Below are 19189 nucleotides of genomic sequence, written 5' to 3' on the forward strand. Positions count from 1 at the left end.
TTATGCTGTATATATGCTTATAACGAACTACGGTTATAACGAACTAAAATTAGTAGTCCCTTTGAGTTCGTTATAACCGAAGTTTACTGTACTTGTATACCTTTGTATTACTTTGAGTTTCCTCAGTATTGTCAAATGGGACAGTTTCTAACGCCTACTATCAACGAGAACAAGCTATAATGTCATCACATAATGACATTTCTAGCACTGTTAACCCTTAACCATTAAACCTTGGTCATGCCGAGCAAATGGCTTCAGCACTAGGCGTTCACAATAACCAACAGAAGATGTTCACCAGCGTATACTTGTGTGACTTCAAGACGGACATATCTTTCACGGGGAACAGTTGGACGAGAGGGCCGTCGTTACTGTAGTGGGGTTGTACACATGCACGTTACCGGTGACTGTGTAAATCAGTTAGCTGTGGTATCGCATCGCCCACTGAGCCAGTACAAATAACACTGCGTGCTTCAGCAACCACGAGCGGAGATCGTGATCTGGGAGGAAGATGGATGTTTGTGTTCTTACACGAGTCAGGATGCTGTTTAGCAGAGGATTTGATTCACGTGTAAGCTGCCACGTGGTTATAAGGTACGGTAAACTCACTTTACAAATTGTAAGCATTGCTCATAATTTACTTGTTTAAACAACCATTTCCGGGTCCATTAAGTAAAAATATCATACCATTCACGAATGTGTAATACGGAACGTCAAATATTCAATATTCAAATATTTCCACAAACGACATAATGTCTTATAAATGTGTCATAGGTTTATGAAATGTCATATTATATCACTTGGCAAGAATGTATCTTTACTTGTCCCATGTTCATCTATACATGTACTCAAAGTTAAGGTTTGAACATCCGAACGTCTAAGATTTGTCCACATTACAACTGTTTTCAGAATATGTAAATGCCTTGCCCATAACAATCCAACGCCGTCAGAGAATTGTTCGCCATAGAAACATACATACATACATACATACATACATACATACATACATACATACATACATACATACATACATACATACATACATACATACATACATACATACATAGAAACCCCATCAAGATAGATCGACGCGGTGACGAACGTTTCATATCAGTCAGCTGCTGTATATTTAAATAATCACTTTCACCCAGGGGCTTGACATTTGCAACACATGCTAGGAGACGTCAGTGTTTGTTGACGGTCTGCGTATGCGAAGTACCCGGTAAACACTGTTCGCCTCACATGGTCCGGTCGTCTTTGTCGCTGTCGTATGATTGTCCCGCATTGTAATCTTGTAGGTCAGGTCGACATGTACTCGTGAAATGAATATATGGACATAATGAGGAAAACATTTATATGTCGTATGACCTTATGGTCAAACGTGAGTATTGATATTGAATTTCTTTTCATGTTTTGTTACTAGTATATGATTAACCAACGATAAGACTTTTCTGACTAAGTTTCTTGAATGTTGTGATATCACTTAGTTAAATATTAAGTTAAAAATAATTTTACAATCAGTCAATACTGATGAATTAAATATTGCTGTAATGTCTAAATCATATGGTAATCAAAAAATGTTTACCACCATGCATATCAGTATCAGTATAGAGCCAACATCTATTCATTTACTATGGTTTTGATTGTAATGTGAATATCATCATTGTTTACATGTAACAATATGTATTGTAAATGTAAATATGCATATTAACAAAAATGAAGTCTTTGATAAGCATTTAATAGTTGGAAGAACATGAATACATGACATTTTTTATGGATAGCAACTTCTTTTATTCTTTATGTTTCAGAGCCGCTTCCTGCTTCTTCATCATTCACCCGATGAAGGGGCAAGAAGTAGCCCGAAGAAGAATAAAAAGAAGCTGCTATCCATAATTAAGTGTCATGTATTCATATTAACAAGAAGCTACATCGTACATCCTTATTTTGGTATAGAGGGTGAGTGAGTATAGTTTTATCAGTGTATCGGCAATATCCCGATAGATGACACCAGACATGGGCTTCGCTCAATGCACCTTATATTGTTGTAAGAACCGCTATATTGAAGGTGATATTCTGTTCATAGTTACGCATGTAACGATACCTCCTGTTAAGTTTGCAACGCTCCTAAAGAGAGTACACTACACTAAGGATACCGTCTTCACTTTGACACCTACATTAGTGCTACATGGGATTCTGTTACCTTCGTTCCCCCCCGGGTGAGATGGCACATTTATCGAGCTAAAACAATCCGGCGAACATTGCCTTTGCCATCCGATGGCATCTATTGTTTTCATATTACTTTTGCCATAAACAGGTAGGTTATTAAACAACATATTACATGCAGTAATTTTTCTTCTTATCGTTCAAAGTTTACGAGGAATCTCCTCATGGTTCCACGCACTAACAAGGCATGAGTGAGTGAGTGAGTACTGTTTTACGCCGCTCTTACCAATGTCACGGCGGGGGACACCTGAAATGGGTTTCACACGTTGTAACCATGTGGGGAATCGATCCCCGGTCTTCGGTGTGACGAGCGAACGCTTTAACTACAAGATGGTTCGCCACCCTTGGCAAAGAATGGAGTTTCAATAAAACGATAGAGGGAAAACAGGTGCTACAGTAGCTGAATCTTTAATTATTATTCACAAGTACAAAGTATATTATACAGATTATCGTGAAGTTTCAAATCCAGATTAATATATTTATTGAAAATCTAGATATCATCTTATTGAATATCACCCTAAATCTTTATCCATGTTGATCGTTTTTACATTAGTCTGAATTTTGTTTGAGACTTTCATCATGTGATGTGTGATATATGGTTTTACTTTAAACTACCCTAATGTCATTGTATGATATAAAGTTTTCCTTGGCATTAATTAAATGTCATAATAGGATATCGTTTATACCCGAACCTACATCATGTCAATATGGGATATTGTTCATCTCTGAAACTGACGTCATGTTAACATGTGATCATTTCTCCCACAGGGTTTTCATAATTCGGCCTTACATCTGTGAAACATCTTTGAGAAACCAAATACTCAAACATGTTCTCTTCTTAAATGTCTTAATATGAGTCTAAATAAAAGAACCATTTCCATAATGATAAGAAATGACAACTAAAAACAGAGTCCATTGTACGATTCCGATATCTAAGAATCACAATCAAATAGTAATGACAGCAGGTGTTCGCGCAAACGTGAGAATATCATGCCCCATCGGTGGCACCCGTCACAAACACATGCAAAGGCAAGCCAATTGTTCACCTGAAAAAAAATGGGGAAATTTGGTAAAGTCAAAATAAGGCATTGAATCGGACATCGTTTTGGTCACTGATGCGCCAAATTTGGAAGCGCTACACATGTTTACCATAAAACGTTTTAAAAAGCTTTACTGATGCATTAAATATTGTAACCCTGATCAAACAACCTTTGAGTAAGAATATTATGACGCTCTTCGAGGAAAGAGTATAATGGATTGTACCTCAAACGTTGTGTAATATAGACACAAAGACTGGAGCTGCTGGGGTAATGCTCGACATAAAGGGAAAGTTGACTCTTGAAAAGTTGCAGCCATCCCTCTTGCCATACAGTCTTAATCTTCATGCATTAGGCCTTGAATGTTGTAACCTTTGTGAAACAACTTTTGAGCAAGAGTCTTGAGTATGACGTTCTGTGAAGTTCTGATATGTAGGCACAAAGACTGAACCTTCTGGTGTATTGTTCGACAAAAAGGGAAAGTTGACATTTGGAAAGATGGGGCCATCCTTCTGAATGTGATGCGAAACAGATTAGGCTGGTTTTACTGGAATCTTTCATTTCTAGTTATGTCAATCAGTAGAATGGAATGGGCTATTTGGAGCACAAATGGTGCCCATGGTGATTCTACTTCTAATTGCCCCGTCTCCAAATTTCCCACACAACGCATTAACTGAGTAAGTCCAGTATTGCACATATCGTTTAATCAGTACTTTTAAAAGACATTTGCTTTTAGTTTTGACAAATTGTCCTGTACCTTTAAATAAAGATTATATGTATGGTCACCACGTTCAGTGTTAAATGCCCCATTGGTCACGGAACGACGTTTTCCCGAGTGATAGTAGTGTATAAATTGAAACAACCAGTGTTATGACAGTACTGAACTTGATTCTCTTCTGAGCTTGCAAAATAATATGAGCAAATCCTTTGAGATTTTGGAAAATCTACATGGTATTTATTCCAGTTGTTTTAAATACTTTCCGTGAATATAAAGACAGTCCTTCCCTGATCTTATGGTGCATCTTTGAAACAGGGATTTGGTGGTACATTTGCTGGACCCAACAATATCTGTCTCTTTGCACGGATTTGATGGAAACCAGTACAAGAATGGAATGGACTTGTCTTCAGGCTTTAGCGTCAAGTCAAACGTTGATAGTACTGATGCGTGGTTTGGGAAGATTTCTTCCCCAGTTAACATATTGACCTTGTATGTGGGATTATTTGATATGTCACGTATAACAAATTCTTGGATCAAACAATGAATGTAGTGATGCTTACTAATAATGGTTATGCTATGTGAGGCCTTGTCAGTGGGAACAACTACAGACTCTTCATGCAGGGCAGCCAGAAGTTGGATGACAGCTGGCTGGGACAGATTGGGTTAATCCAATTCTGTTTCCTCTATTTCAGTTTATGTATTCTACCAATGACAACATCACGCACTGACTTAACCCACTCTGGAAGACATTCAACAAGTTCTCTTCTTTTTGGCCGATTGTTTTGGCATATGCGTCGACGGCATTCATCATGATTTTAAAGTTGTATAAAATATATATGTATATGTGAGAGAGAGAGAGGACCGAGGGTCGGGGTGACCCAGTCCTATGATAAAGCGCCGCAGTTGACGGTACAAAGCTGTCTATTTAAGCGTGCCAGAAACTTATGATCGCGGGTTCGAAAACCGGTTCGCCATGATTCTGTTTCCATACATGTGGTCGTGGGTTTAACAAAGTGGTAAACGTCAAAGTCCTACAATGTACATCACTGCGGTATTTTCTCCAACATCAAGCTGACACGCCGTGAAATAATTAAAATACTGTTCAAAGCGGCGTTAAACCAATCCGATATTTTCCCACAGTTTGTCCACTTAACTAGCAATAGCGACAATGTTACTTTCCCAACGTGTGCATATATTCTGCTTATAGTATTCACAGAAGCCGACCACTTCACACACACCTGGAAAATCACTTACGCTTCTCATTTTATGGTAATGTCACTTCCGCATTCCATTTGTTGTAACACGTATCAGAAAATAACATAACATTCTTGTCAACAAATACTGACAGTAGCTCACGTATCCTACAATATTAGTAATGCATATTCTATCACAGGCCCACATCTTCCGTGTTATAAGAACCAGGGATTCATTCCAAAGCATATCTCAACAGAGAATGCCAACTGGAAGTGTTACACGTAAGTTCATGTCGACAGGTAATACTTGCAACACAACATGCTTCAACGGTATCTGGGCTAATTGATAAAGCATGTCTCGGTGCTCCCCGGGAGCTGAAAGTGAGTGGATGGCCCTCCAACTAAGCTCTGTGTTGTTACAAAGCTGAGGGGCGACTTTTTCCACGGTCAAAACGCTCCGAGTGCTTGATGTAGGAATTCCTAGGTAGACGCCAAATGTTTGAGAGAAACATCTTAAGGCTCCACAATTATCCTTGGACACATTCTTGAAGATAAAGGAAAGGTTGACTTTGTTGACACATCCACTCGAACTCACATGTGAGAAGTTATTTTGTGTGTTTGTTCACTGTACATCCTAAACAGCTATGCATCATGTGCACAAGGTGAAATACTGAAGAATATATATAACCAGCACTGAATCGGATGCATGCCTGCATTTACTCCGATCAAAACATATGATATGGACGCATTGTTATCATTGCTTGGCTTCCTTTATTTGCTCATCATTTATTTCGTTTTTGACAAATCTATCGTAACTATGGTAATTGATATCGTAAGTCAAAAGACTACTATCCAGAATAATTAAAGAGTCAGAGAATGAGTATTGTGTTATGCCGCTTTCAGCAATATTCCAACCATAACATTCCAGCCAGCCTGAGGTTATTTCTCTTACGACTGTTGTCTATCTCTTTCCGAGCAAAGACTCATTTATTTCAATGTCGTATCCCGCGGTGTATGCTTATCATTATCTACCTAGACATTTACTTCGCTTCGGGCTTTTTGTCAGATATCTCTTGATGTTTCTGGATATCTCCAGCTCGCCAGGCTTATCTCATGCATGCAGCAGTATCACACATTCGATTCCCTTGCCACACACCCAAATGAAGATTCTTATGATATCTTCAGCTCACCAGGCTTATCACATACATGCAACAGTATCACACATTCGTTTCCCTTGACACACACTCAAATGAACATTCTTATGATATCTCAAGGGCCCCTACTCTCCCCCGCCACCCCCAGCCCCGAATATGAATGAAATGGTCAGTCCGCAGACAGTCCCCAAGGATTGTACCCAAGAACCAAACAACTTACATAAAACGTCAATTGTAGTTCAAGTCCAGTTCAATCACTAATATAGCCGAACGTCTGCAGTGTCAGTTTAACCCTTAATGGGCATCCTTGTCATTATTGGCCATAACACTTAGAGGAAGTAAGTGTCAGATATCGACATGCTGTACCTACATCTTCCTCACACTTGTCAGGGGCTTCATCATTTTCATGAAAGATTACATTATGTAAATGGACACTTAAAGCATGACCGAAGTTTAGCAATTCCCAAAGCGCCAGTCATAAGTTACCCTGTGACCTTTGGTTTCGTCTGTCCCATGACACACATTGAATGACTCTAAGGCAGTTCTTGGCCGATTGGGATCAATATAGTTTTCTGTGAAAATTCAGATATAAGGATTACGAGCCAAGGCAAGTACATTGCTAACTTTGACCAGTAGGGCGGTGCTGTAGTCTGGTGGTTAAACCGTTGTCAAACCGAGGCCCGGGTTCGATTATACACCTGGGATTTATGAGTTAGGATATTGCTGGTATATTTCTAAAAGACGCGTAAAACGATACACACTCACTCTCTTTGATCAGAATAGTGAATACTGATTATCTAATAATATCTACACACCTCAGGACAAAATGTTACTCAGTGACAAATATTATGTCAGATGCAATTCCCTATTTTGACCTGCACCATGTTCCCGTGGTTTTCTTTCTGTCTGTGAACAATTGACTTGCCTTTGCATGTGCCACGGTGGTGTCAGATACGCTCGCTTTTCGCTAACACCTGGTATCATCACCATTTGATAGTGATTCGTGTACACATGATATAGTCGGAATCATACAATAGACTCTGCTTTTACCAGAGACTTCTTATGAATATGGAAAAGGTTTTGTCGCTTTTAATACAAACTGTTTACGTCTACATCATCTCATGCATCTTACATTAACTGTGGCTGATTGATTCTACATTTCATTGACTTACACTGGCAATCTGTCCCGGGAATGAATAATTGTCGTAAATCCGTTATTTATGTTCCTTTTGTTTCACTGTGGTTGATCAAAAGCATATATATTAGCCATGTGTCTTTGGCAAAGTCGAGACAAGCTTAAACCCTTTGTTGATTATTTATGGAGAAATTGTAATTAGTCTGGATTTCCTGGTGATGGTTTTATTCCCTTTGATCGGATGTAACGTAATCTTATATATCTGGTCAGCCATGCTGTTAAGCTCACTGGGATGTGTTCTGTTGATAGGTGCCCATTTCGGTGGACGAATGCTGGAAAGTATTGGAAAGACGTCATTTGAAATTGATTTGCTGAGTCAGCATACTGACAAATAAATTAAATCAAGGCCTCGTTACTTTCTCTACATGTGTACAAACTATTTATCTTCCTCTTTTTGCAGACAACTACGTTTTACGTTCCGTTGAACCATGCGTGCCAATTTCTTTAACTGATTATCAATTTAATTCTAGTCAGTGTGAAAAATAAAATACTTTTTGTTTCTCCGTTTCTCCGGTGAATAGCATAAATATTTGTGGTGGCTATCATATTAGTTTTAATATCCCTGATTTATCTCCTATTTAATATCATATAAAATTTACGTATATAAGGACCTCTCTACAGCGAATTAACGGATACAGCGAACTGATATCTGATCACCGACAAGCCCATCTATCACTAATTAGTGACATGTATAGCGAACTGAGAAATCTCACTCAGTGTCAAGTGTCACTGACAATTGGCTGTACGCAATCAGCGGCGAATCAAAAGCAAAATCACAAACTACACATCTCGTATGTAAATCGAAAAATGATAAATATGTTTACATTTTGTACATATATTTGATAACAATCTTCAGAAAATGTTATCAATGAATTTAATGTTATTAAATGAATGTTATTAATTGTTATCAATTGAGTGATCACTGCTAATACAAATCAATGCTGCAATTACGTGTATTGTGTTTTGTCTTATCAAAGATGACGGACGTTTCCGTGCGAAAACGTGTATAACGAACAGCGGATATAACGAACTGATTTCTCTGGTCCCTTGTAGTTCGTTATATCCGTGTATACCTTTCTTGTTAAGGGGCTGTGAGGTGGCCTCGTAGTTAAAGTGTTTACTCGTCATGCCAAAGGGCCGGGTTCCAATCCCCACGAGGGTACAATGTGTAAACTCATTTCTGGCTCTCTTCAGTGATATGGCTTGAATATTGAGCGGCATAAAACCATACTCGCTCTCTCTTGTTTGGAATGTAGTACACATTTCAGAACTGGAACACGTGCTTTCACTTTTTAGGTCAAATATGTGTCGGTATTTCCTGCGACAGTAAGGGGCTTTTTCAGACAACACTTGAACGTTGCTTTCTTGTCTCATTCAGGCCGTAGATTTGAGCTGCAAGTCAAATACATTTACACAGCGTTATCAGACCTAAATGTGGAAACCCTGTCAATATTGTGATAACAGGATGATTTATACCTGTAGCACAATTCAACTAAGGTAGATACACATGTATGCTCATTGACTGCTTGAAACGAGGCCATTCGTATATAGAAACATTTCAAAGGGGCATGAGATGTGTAGGCGTCTAGGCATTTAGAAAGTTACTAAGACAAAATTGTTATGGATGAGCAACTTCTTTATTACAATATTGCTCATCCATAACAATTTTGTCTTAGTTACCATTCCAACTTCCAAATGCCACTCAAAGACATTATTTAGAAAGTTAGATAATGGATAAATGTAAACAAACTTACGGATATAACGAACTTGCTTTTTTGTCCCTAAAATTTGCTGTAGTTATGATGTATATATGCTTATAACGGTTCGATGCTTACGAACTACGGTTATAACGAACTAAAATTAGTGGTCCCTTTGAGTTCGTTATAACCGTAGTTTACTGTATTTCATGATATGTAAAACTTGTAGGGCAGTGACAATCATAGTTAAAGCCGGCATGCCAACAAAAGGAGGATTTCGTTATCTGAAAACATTACACAGGTACACAGTTCAAATGAGTTCAAGGCTGTGCATGATACGTTGGGGTATAAATCTGTCCCTTAGTACGTACTACTGCAATCGAGATTGAGACATGATAGTTTGGGTTGACTGTACACGCGAATGCGTGTCATCGTTTGTTTAACATATTCACGGCACTTCTGTTGTAGGGACATGCATGCATGCATATTGATTCAGTATAACCCTTATGACTCATGCATGAGTAAGGTACAAGGGTATTGATACAACAAAAGCTGTTATGGTTGATGAATAGATTCGGAAGACTGGTGGATTACATAGTCGTGTCATTCTTGGTGAAACCTTTGCGGTGTTTTGATAAACTGTTTGCTCACTGCGGTTAACCAGCCTACCACAGGATACATGTAGATTAGCGTTGGGACCGAGATTACTGAGCAGCCAAGCAGACAAGAATGCAAGGGATTAATATATGTGCATTTTCTCTTTTCAACATTGAAGGAAGATATATATATAACTAAACACAAGGTGAGTTTCGATTTCCTTCATTTGACAGCACATTCTACATCAAAGAAATGTTAATGAATCGCATTTCAATAATTCAATGAAATTATATGTCACACAATATGTATGAATTATATGCTTCTAACAGACGTGTATAAAATGTTCTCAAATATTCTGACAGTGAGTGACTGATTACTGATTTATTAGTGTAATTATTTATTAATATTATTATTTAGACATGACCTTTTACACTGTTCATAATAAGCTATTGTGAAGGGTAGCAGGAGTAAGATGGTCTACATTGGATTTAGGAACCCAGTCGCCGAGTTACGATATCTGACTCTCGTTGGTACAGACTTTGAATTGGAGACTTGCGATCCTTTGTTTCCAGTTCCGTAGGTTGTTGGTTCAACATCAGTTCGCTCCGATTTTAATCCTTGGTCAGTACCTAACCCGTTTATGGTAAAGTAAACTCTCAAAGCTGTGTCCTGTTTGGCTTTTCTCCCACATGAAATGAGGCGTGATATCACCAACTGTATGTGTCTCGACATAGCAGAGATAAGATCTGCAATATACATGTGGTTATTCAAATCGATATTGTTCTTCCTACTGGTGTCCTACCACAAGACTTGCGTAAAAGCCCCTGAGCAGACTGTGTAGATAACGGTTTAAATACAAGCATCCTACCCAGGGGCGTTTAGTGTGGCCCCTATTGGTTATAGCAAGCATTACCCTGTGACAGGTTATTTTCATTTCACGGATGGCATTTCCGTGTTATATACAGGCATATACATCAGTGCTTTTTCCAAACTTTATAAAGCATCGCTGAGACAGTACAGGGAACGGTACGCAGGTAATCCATTGAAACAATATGACAGATCTTAGTTGAAGAACTATTACCACCATGATGTTTCTTCCTTCAGCGTTTATTTACACGTTAAGGTCAACTCGGCCTATATAGCCACTTTCCTGGGTCACCTGGAAGTCGCGCTTGGCTAACCCATTAACACTTTAACTTTCAAGTACGGTCTGTGAATTTAGCCCAACTGTTTTCTTTCAACCTTGAGCTATGGTACTGATAAAATAAGGCAGGTATACCTTCTTCAAACATTATCATAAAACAACGGTAATAACCAGCTCGGAAACAAAGGAGGTTGTTCATTGGTTGTTTAGAATCTCCTCTGGTAGTTAAGTGGTTAAGATCAGTCTGAATCGTAGCGTATAAAGATATAACAGGTTGTGGTTGGTCTTTGCATTGGTTGTTGTGCTTGGTAGGACCTGCTTATACCTCTCATTTGCCTTTAATCGCAAAACTGATTTCGCAACTGGATAACAGCTACATGTAATATATAGAATACAGTGACAAAGAAGAGTGATCCACGACTTTGCAGGTATATGTGATGTTTCTTTTCATCTCTACTTCCTCGTTGTACATAAATGAATACTATGTTCATTTAACCATTAGGTAACGGACTGATTAATTACTACAAATTGATAGAGATCATTGAAAATTTGACGAAAATGTCATATCGGAGATTGATATCGATATAAATGTAGACATGAGTCAAATGTTTCATTGATTTATGCATGCCACGCTCGTACACGTGTACACGCTAAATGCATGTGCCGCAAATGATCCTCGTTCGTTGACATAATCATGACACTCGCTTTGGATACAATAATATTCTATTTAACATTTGTATTGAATGCATGTAACAATTCAGTTTTATTTGGAATGATTACTTGTGCCTTTAACAGACACATGTATTTTCATCTGTTGTGGTAGGAAAACGTGTGGCGGTTGGGTTTTGTCGTATTGTGAAGGTTGAATCGGTGTCATACATACAACAGTGAAATCCATCTTTTCCTGCTCGCTTTTCAGGAAAGCCTGCTGTAACAAGATAATATCACGTACAATACTGTACAGTATTGTCTGAATTTAAGGAATCCCAACTTCCTCACAATTTGACTTATATATTTCTGTCACGAATATTTGTGGTTAATACTGCATGCTTAAGAAAGTGGGATACTGCGAGACCATCCTGTCTACGATGCAATGTCAGTGGCTTGTATACTCGATGTGGTGTTCAAGAAGTGGCATACTAAGACAATCCTTCTTTCGGTGCACTGTCGATCTGTACCTTTCATTCGATAATATGATCACTTTATAAAGCTTTTGCCCCGAATTTGATAATATATTTATAACACGTCTATAAAACCTGTTTATGTTAATACTATCATATTTATTGCACTATGTAAGTTATGCTTATCCTTCCTAAGAGAAAGCAGTATTTATAATCATGCAAAATGTGCTTCAACATTCGTGTGCTATATTTTCATGTAATACCTTGTCATAGCCAAAGATGGGATTGTCAAATTAAGAATGTTAAAAGCATATCCAATTTACTCTTTAGATACACTTAATTCCAATTTTGGTTTAGTTTCTAAATCTACACATGGTACAAAATCCATGTATTCGAATGATACATACTAAAAAAACGCTGGATTCGCCATGCCTTTTAAATATTTTCAAAGTGGTTCAATGATCCTGATAACATATTTGGTCACAAGTCGCAATCATTTATGTATTGCTTTCATGCCAACTTATGCTATTTACTTGTTACGTGTAGCCGTAATAATTACTAAAATGGCTCCACATTATAGAACATACGTCTCTATTATATTAATCAAACCGCCATCAGAAACATGGACATTGCGGTATATTTTGTCTTCGAAACATGGTTTCGTAGAATTAACTCATTCCTATATAAAAAGAGCAATGCATATTCACAGTTATATAGAATCCAGAATGTTAAACTTTAGATTTTTCAAGCTTTCCCAGTTTTACAAAACTTAAAAAACACATTTACTCTTTATTCCTAGCCATGGTTCATGGCAGTACTTGATCTTTCTGAATCAGTTAAGTACAATGAAGTTCCATATGCACCAGCAGTAGTGTATGAATCAGTCTGTCATGTGAGAGCGACGACAGTTCATTACGTTTAATGTGTGTACTCCCGGATGCAACACAATGTAGCACGTGTATCCTGAAGCTAGCTACTGTACCACGCTTGATGTATGTGTGTAATTACGTATCTCAAGCAGAGTGCAAAGCACAGTGATTTATGTCCATGTAATGGTTATGCCTCTCTGTATCCTTAAACCTCAGCAACCTGCTTATTTGTAATCGTGTAATTTAACATTATCTACGCTTCCCTTTGCTTGTTTGCATGGATTTGTATTTTGGGCAGATCCAATATCATTTTTTGATTCTTACAATGCTTACTCTCGTTGGTACATACAGTCAACTTCGGTTATAACGAACTCAAAGGGACCACTAATTCGTCATAACCGTAGTTCGTTATGGGCATACGTACAACATATATACACAAAATGGACGGGACCAAGAAACAGTTCGTTATATCCGGAAGATCGTTATAAGCGTGTTCGTTATAAACGTAGTTTACTGTATGTGGATGGTCGATATACCAAACGTTCACCATTGTCCTGTTTGCTCGTTTTGTAATGATCATATCTTTAAATGCAATAAACACTAACGTTTTAAGTTTTGCAAACTAAAATTATTATTTTAAAATTGAAAAATGCTTCAACAATCACATGCCTAAATAATTGTACACCGGTATTCTTACATTTGTTCTATTATAGCAAAACCCGTGGCCATGTATTTTAAATTATCCTATTATTCATACACTCGCAGCTGGTACAGTTAGTTAACATGTTGTCACGAACTGACAGTGTTCATTCACTCTCAACGCTTCTGCTGTGCCGCTGTCATGAATAATCCATGATGCCTCCAGGTGAACAACAACACGTTAAAGCTATTTGTGACGTCATTTCACAAACGACGCGCAACCAGAAAGGATATCTGAGGTTACATTGTTATCTTTGGTTCTCGAACTGTTATACTCCAGCTATTCCAGACGCAATTCTCTACATCTATGTGATTGTTGTGTTTAGTTAGTTCTGTAAACATTGATGGATCATGGCGTAACATAATATTTATGCTCATTCTTCATGTTCCATTATTCATCGCAGCTACAATGTATTTCTCTCAACTGATATTAATGTATCGTTATGCTATTTTAGAGTTGGACTCAGTTCTTCGTTGTTTAATGCAAGACGATTAGGTTGTATCATCGACACAGTCGCATTCGTCAATTATCAAGGTAAAAGTAGGAATATAGCACATATGTCTCATTAAAATCTTGATGTCACGTTCGGATCATAATGTGTTCTGCAATGTCTCAAAATACACCCATCAGAGAATTAATGTAAAATGCACGTTGTTATATGGATTAAATTGCTTGCATGATTCCGGTGGAAATAGAAAGTATACACCCCATACCCAACCATTACTCCATCCCCAACTGGGAGAAACAGATGTTTACTGATCCGTGACATGATGATTATAAAAGAAGGCTCGAGCAATAAAGCATTAATATCGCTTTTCACCTTTTTTCTTTTGTTCCTGCTATCCTATTAATGGATTTAACTATGCTTGCACATGGTGAAAATATAGATATGGTGAAAATATAGTATATGCATACTCCTTCATCAGGTGGATGAAGGAGTAAGCATATACTCCGAAACGTTGTCTTCCTCATAATAAAAAAGTTGACATAAACTCTCTTCCTCATATACATAAGTACATCCGATTTATCCTGATTCATCCTACACTGTCCCTACCCATTGCCAGTAAACACTGAACCCGAAACGAAACTGTTTTTTGTCATGGATGTTCCCCACAAAGACAATAGACGTCCAGAGAAGTTTCAATGTTCCGAAACACCTACGTAATATTTCACCTTTGTAACTACATGCTTGCTGTTAATGAACTGACAAAGGATATCCGATATGGTATGGAGTGGCGCAACATACAAGTTCGTGAGTTTGAAATATGTTAAGTAACACTTGCAGTAGCATTATGATTGTCAGGTCAACTTAATTCAATATTGTGAACACAAAATATTGTCAACGGTGCATTTATAAGTAATATTCTTTGACCACCTTCGATGTTAAGCGATACCGACGGCTCCACATAAGGTGAGGTGAAATGGAGTTTGACGTCGCCACATATATGTATTTATTTTGTTCGTTTAACCTACCAAAAGACGTTAAAAGCTTGTTGTTAGCCTGTCTGGCGCTCATCACCACGGGGATTAAACAAGGACCTGTCGCCCAGGTCGGCTAGCAAGCAATAACCGGCATTAGTCCGGCATGTCGCTATGTAAGTGCAATAATCTTCAACGCGACGTCAAAATACATTTCACCTCGCCACCTCGCCTCTGGGTGTGTTTGTCAGCTGAAAACCGACCAGGGATGGTGGACCTGTGAAATGTGTTAAAATACGTTGATGTTCGCTCAAACACATTATCAAGCTCAGTCTCATTGGTCAATAGCTTTCTAAATAACCGAGAATTCATCACTTTCCTTTCTCATAAAAGCTTTCAAAAGAAGGACAATACAATAACGCTCTTTTCATTACTCTATATGTCAATTTGTGCGTTCATGACAACGGAAAAGGGTCTTTATTAAGTTCTTCGTTGACAACAGCCTGATCAGAGAAGGCTGATATCAAAAATTCATTTCTAAAACCTTTGTGGAAAGTCTAATTTATTTCCCAAGAGATGCAAGTGCCAACAGCAATATCACAGCTTGCTTCAGACTCAAGTATTGCAATGACTTTGATTTCATGATGATAACATTTTGCTTGAATACAGGTATTTCCTGTCGGCTAAATAATAACCTCAGCACTTTTACAGTTGCAGCTATTCGCCGACACGCGAATTGACATATCTCAAATTACACCATCAGACAAACCACCATTTGTATTAGAGACAGGCTATTAATCCTGGCTGTTTGATTTCAGATGCAGTAGACCTTAGTTGATGATCAGCCGCAGATGGTGACAGCTCATGCATTGAGGACCGACTCTAGATATAACTGACAGGATACACAATGAATACCAGCGAGTTCCCGTTCAGCACCCTGTCTCCAGAAGGGAAGAACATGACGCCCAATGACACAAGTGAAGCAAAATATGCCATTGGAGCTACTATCATGTCCCCAATTATCATGTCGCTGGCTGGTGTTGTGGGCAATGTCCTGGCCCTCGTGGTCCTTCAAAAGACTAAGACTGAGATAAGAAGAATGATGTTTTATACATTAGTGGCAGCACTGGCTTGCACTGACTTGGCTGGAATCCTATTGACAACTCCTGTTACCGTTGCTGCCTATATGAACCGACGAGAAATGCCAGGTGGAAAGGGCCTATGTAAATTCAACGCCTTCATAATGGTGTGTTTTGGCCTGGCAACGCCTTTAATAGTCTGTGCAATGGCAGTCGAACGCTTTCTTGCCATCAAGTGTACTTACTTTTATTCCAAGCATTGTACGCCACAGAATGCCAGAATCACTGTGGTGGTGTTGTGGGCTTTTGTTTTCTTCTTTGGTGCTCTACCCTTGTTCGGCTTCGGAGACTACACTCTTCAGTACCCGCACACGTGGTGTTTCTTAAACTTCCGTACCGACGACCTTGTGTTCGCTATCTACGGTTACCTCTACGCTGGCGTCAACCTTGGCATTGTCGTTCTGATGACATGTTGCAACGTCTTCGTCATGATCACCTTGCTGCGAGTCCGTTACATTAAGCAACAACAGGGCCGGAACAGCATCTCAAGCAGCCTCTTGCACGACAGCTTCGACGACAGTCGGCGGATGCAGACTCAGATGAAACGGAATAAGCAGAATGATGTTGAGATGCAAATGATTTGGCTCATGTGTGCCATTACAACTATTTTTGCTGTTTGTTGGGCGCCGCTTATGGTGAGTAGAAGCTAACTCTATTACATCAAAATCATAAGTACTACACCGGTCTGTGTATGTTCGCGTGGAGGAAGTGCCTTTTGTGAGACTTTACTTTCACTGCCCTGATATCATGTTATATCGTATCTGTTCCACACAGCAATGGAACGTTTGGTCCGTGTGTGTAATCGTAATATCGTTGTGAGACTATAAATATCAAAGCTTGTCAGCATGGCAGTGGTATTGACCAAATTACCAAACATATCAACATGTGTTTGTTTGCTGTTTAAAGCCGCACTCAGCAATATAAGAGCTAGATTGCAGCGTCTCTGTAAATAATGGAGTCTGGACCAGACAATCCAGTGATTGACATCATGAGCATCGATCCACGCAATTGGGATGGATACAATGCCATGCATCAACCAAGTCATCGAGCCTAAACCACCCGATCCCGTTATTCGCCTCTGACGACACGTATAGTTTGCTGAAGACTAAGTCTACCCCGGGCCTTCACGGGTCCATATCAATGTAATCGTTTAAAAATTATAAATAAGGTTGTAAAGTTCTAAATTTCACCCATATGAAGTAGTACATCTTATCGTATATTTACTTGAAAGTAGTGGATTGTTATTGTATCGTCCATAATTATCTATATAGTCACTAGTATATAGTAGAAGATCAATTTTATGTTGCTAAGTGCTTTGATCTCGTCACACCAAGTATCCAGATTTGATTACCCAAAGGGATACTATGTAGAAAGCCTATGTTTGCTTCAGGCCGTTGTATGGACCGCCTCCGTGGTCTAGTGGATAGAGCTCGGCATTAAGGGAATAATACATCGGCTCGGAGTCAGTACAGTGTACTGTGTCTCAGTGCTGTATCATAACACAGACACACACAAACCGCACAAGACACACACACACAACATGCACACACACAACACGAACAAGACACACACAAACACACACAACATGCACACAACGCACATACACAACAAGCACAAGACACACACAATACGCACACACAACATGCACCTAACACGCACAACGCACACACAAGACACAAAAAACATGCACACACATTCACAAGCCACGCACGCACACACACCTGCACACACGCATAACACACACACACACACACACGCATAACACACACACACACAACATGCACACAACGCACATACACAACACACACACACACACACAACACACACAATACCCACACACAACATGCACCTAACACGCACAGCGCACACACAACACGCACAAGACACACAAAACATGCACACACATTCACACGCCACGCACGCACACACACCTACAAACACGCATAACACACACACACACACACACACACACACACATTTAAACGCGTATATAAGTGCAATAATCGTGAACGAGACATTAAAATCTCTTTCAGCTCATCCAGACTGATATATTGTTATAATATTAATAAAACATGCAGAAAACCCCATTCTCTCAAGATATTTTTATGATCTTGTAATTAAGAAATAAACGACTCGTGGTCGTTGTTTATCGTTAACTAAAACACCGCAGGGAGAACAAACCATGAAGGGCGCAGCAGTGTTTTATTGTACGATACACAACGAAAACGAGTCGTTTATTTCCTATATGGGATATCAACATTATGTACAGCCTATATGAAGACTAAGTCTACCCCGGATCTTCATGGGTCCATATCAATGTAATCGTTTAAAATTATAAATAAGGTTGTAAAGTTCTAAATTTCACCCATATGAAGTAGTACATCCTATCGTATATTTACTTGAAAGTAGTGGATTGTTATTGTATCGTCCATAATTATCTATATAGTCACTAGTATATAGTAGAAGATCAATTTTATGTTGCTAAGTGCTTTGATCTCGTCACACCAAGTATCCAGATTTGATTACCCAAAGGGATACTATGTAGAAAGCCTATGTTTGCTTCAGGCCGTTGTATGGACCGCCTCCGTGGTCTAGTGGATAGAGCTCGGCATTAAGGGAATAATACATCGGCTCGGAGTCAGTACAGTATACTGTGTCTCAGTGCTGTATCACAACACAGACACACACAAACCGCACAAGACACACACACACAACATGCACACAACGTACATACACAACATGCACCTAACAAGCACAACGCACACACAACACGTTCAAGACACACAAAACATGCACCTAACACGCACACTAAACACGCACAAGACACACAACACACACACAACAATGCACACATAGTCACACGCCACGCACGCACACACACAAACACATTTAAACGCGTATGCGCATCTCTATATAAGTGCAATAATCGTGAACGCGACATCAAAATCTTTCAGCTCATCCAGACTGATATATTGTTATAATATTA

The 19189-nt window shown here is 38.9% G+C and overlaps 1 protein-coding gene across 5 annotated transcripts in view; it reads left to right on the forward strand.

Moving 5' to 3' along the window:
• LOC124116751 (prostaglandin E2 receptor EP4 subtype-like) overlaps window positions 1-19189 on the forward strand; it is a 45286-nt gene that overhangs the window by 12596 nt on the left and 13501 nt on the right. The window contains exons 1-2 of one of the 5 annotated variants that reach the window (XM_046478239.2): window positions 346-591; window positions 15883-16838. In XM_046478239.2, the coding sequence (XP_046334195.1) occupies window positions 15972-16838 (867 nt within the window). In that variant the 5' untranslated portion in view covers window positions 346-591; window positions 15883-15971. Of the gene's footprint in view, window positions 1-345; window positions 592-1256; window positions 1379-9617; window positions 10017-11214; window positions 11384-15882; window positions 16839-19189 lie in introns of those variants that run through there. The other 4 variants (XM_046478242.2, XM_046478238.2, XM_046478237.2 and 1 more) reach the window with 4 other exon arrangements.

This window comes from Haliotis rufescens, unplaced genomic scaffold, assembly GCF_023055435.1.
Source record: "Haliotis rufescens isolate VD_foot unplaced genomic scaffold, xgHalRufe1.0.p SCAF_2, whole genome shotgun sequence".
Taxonomy (NCBI): domain Eukaryota; kingdom Metazoa; phylum Mollusca; class Gastropoda; order Lepetellida; family Haliotidae; genus Haliotis; species Haliotis rufescens.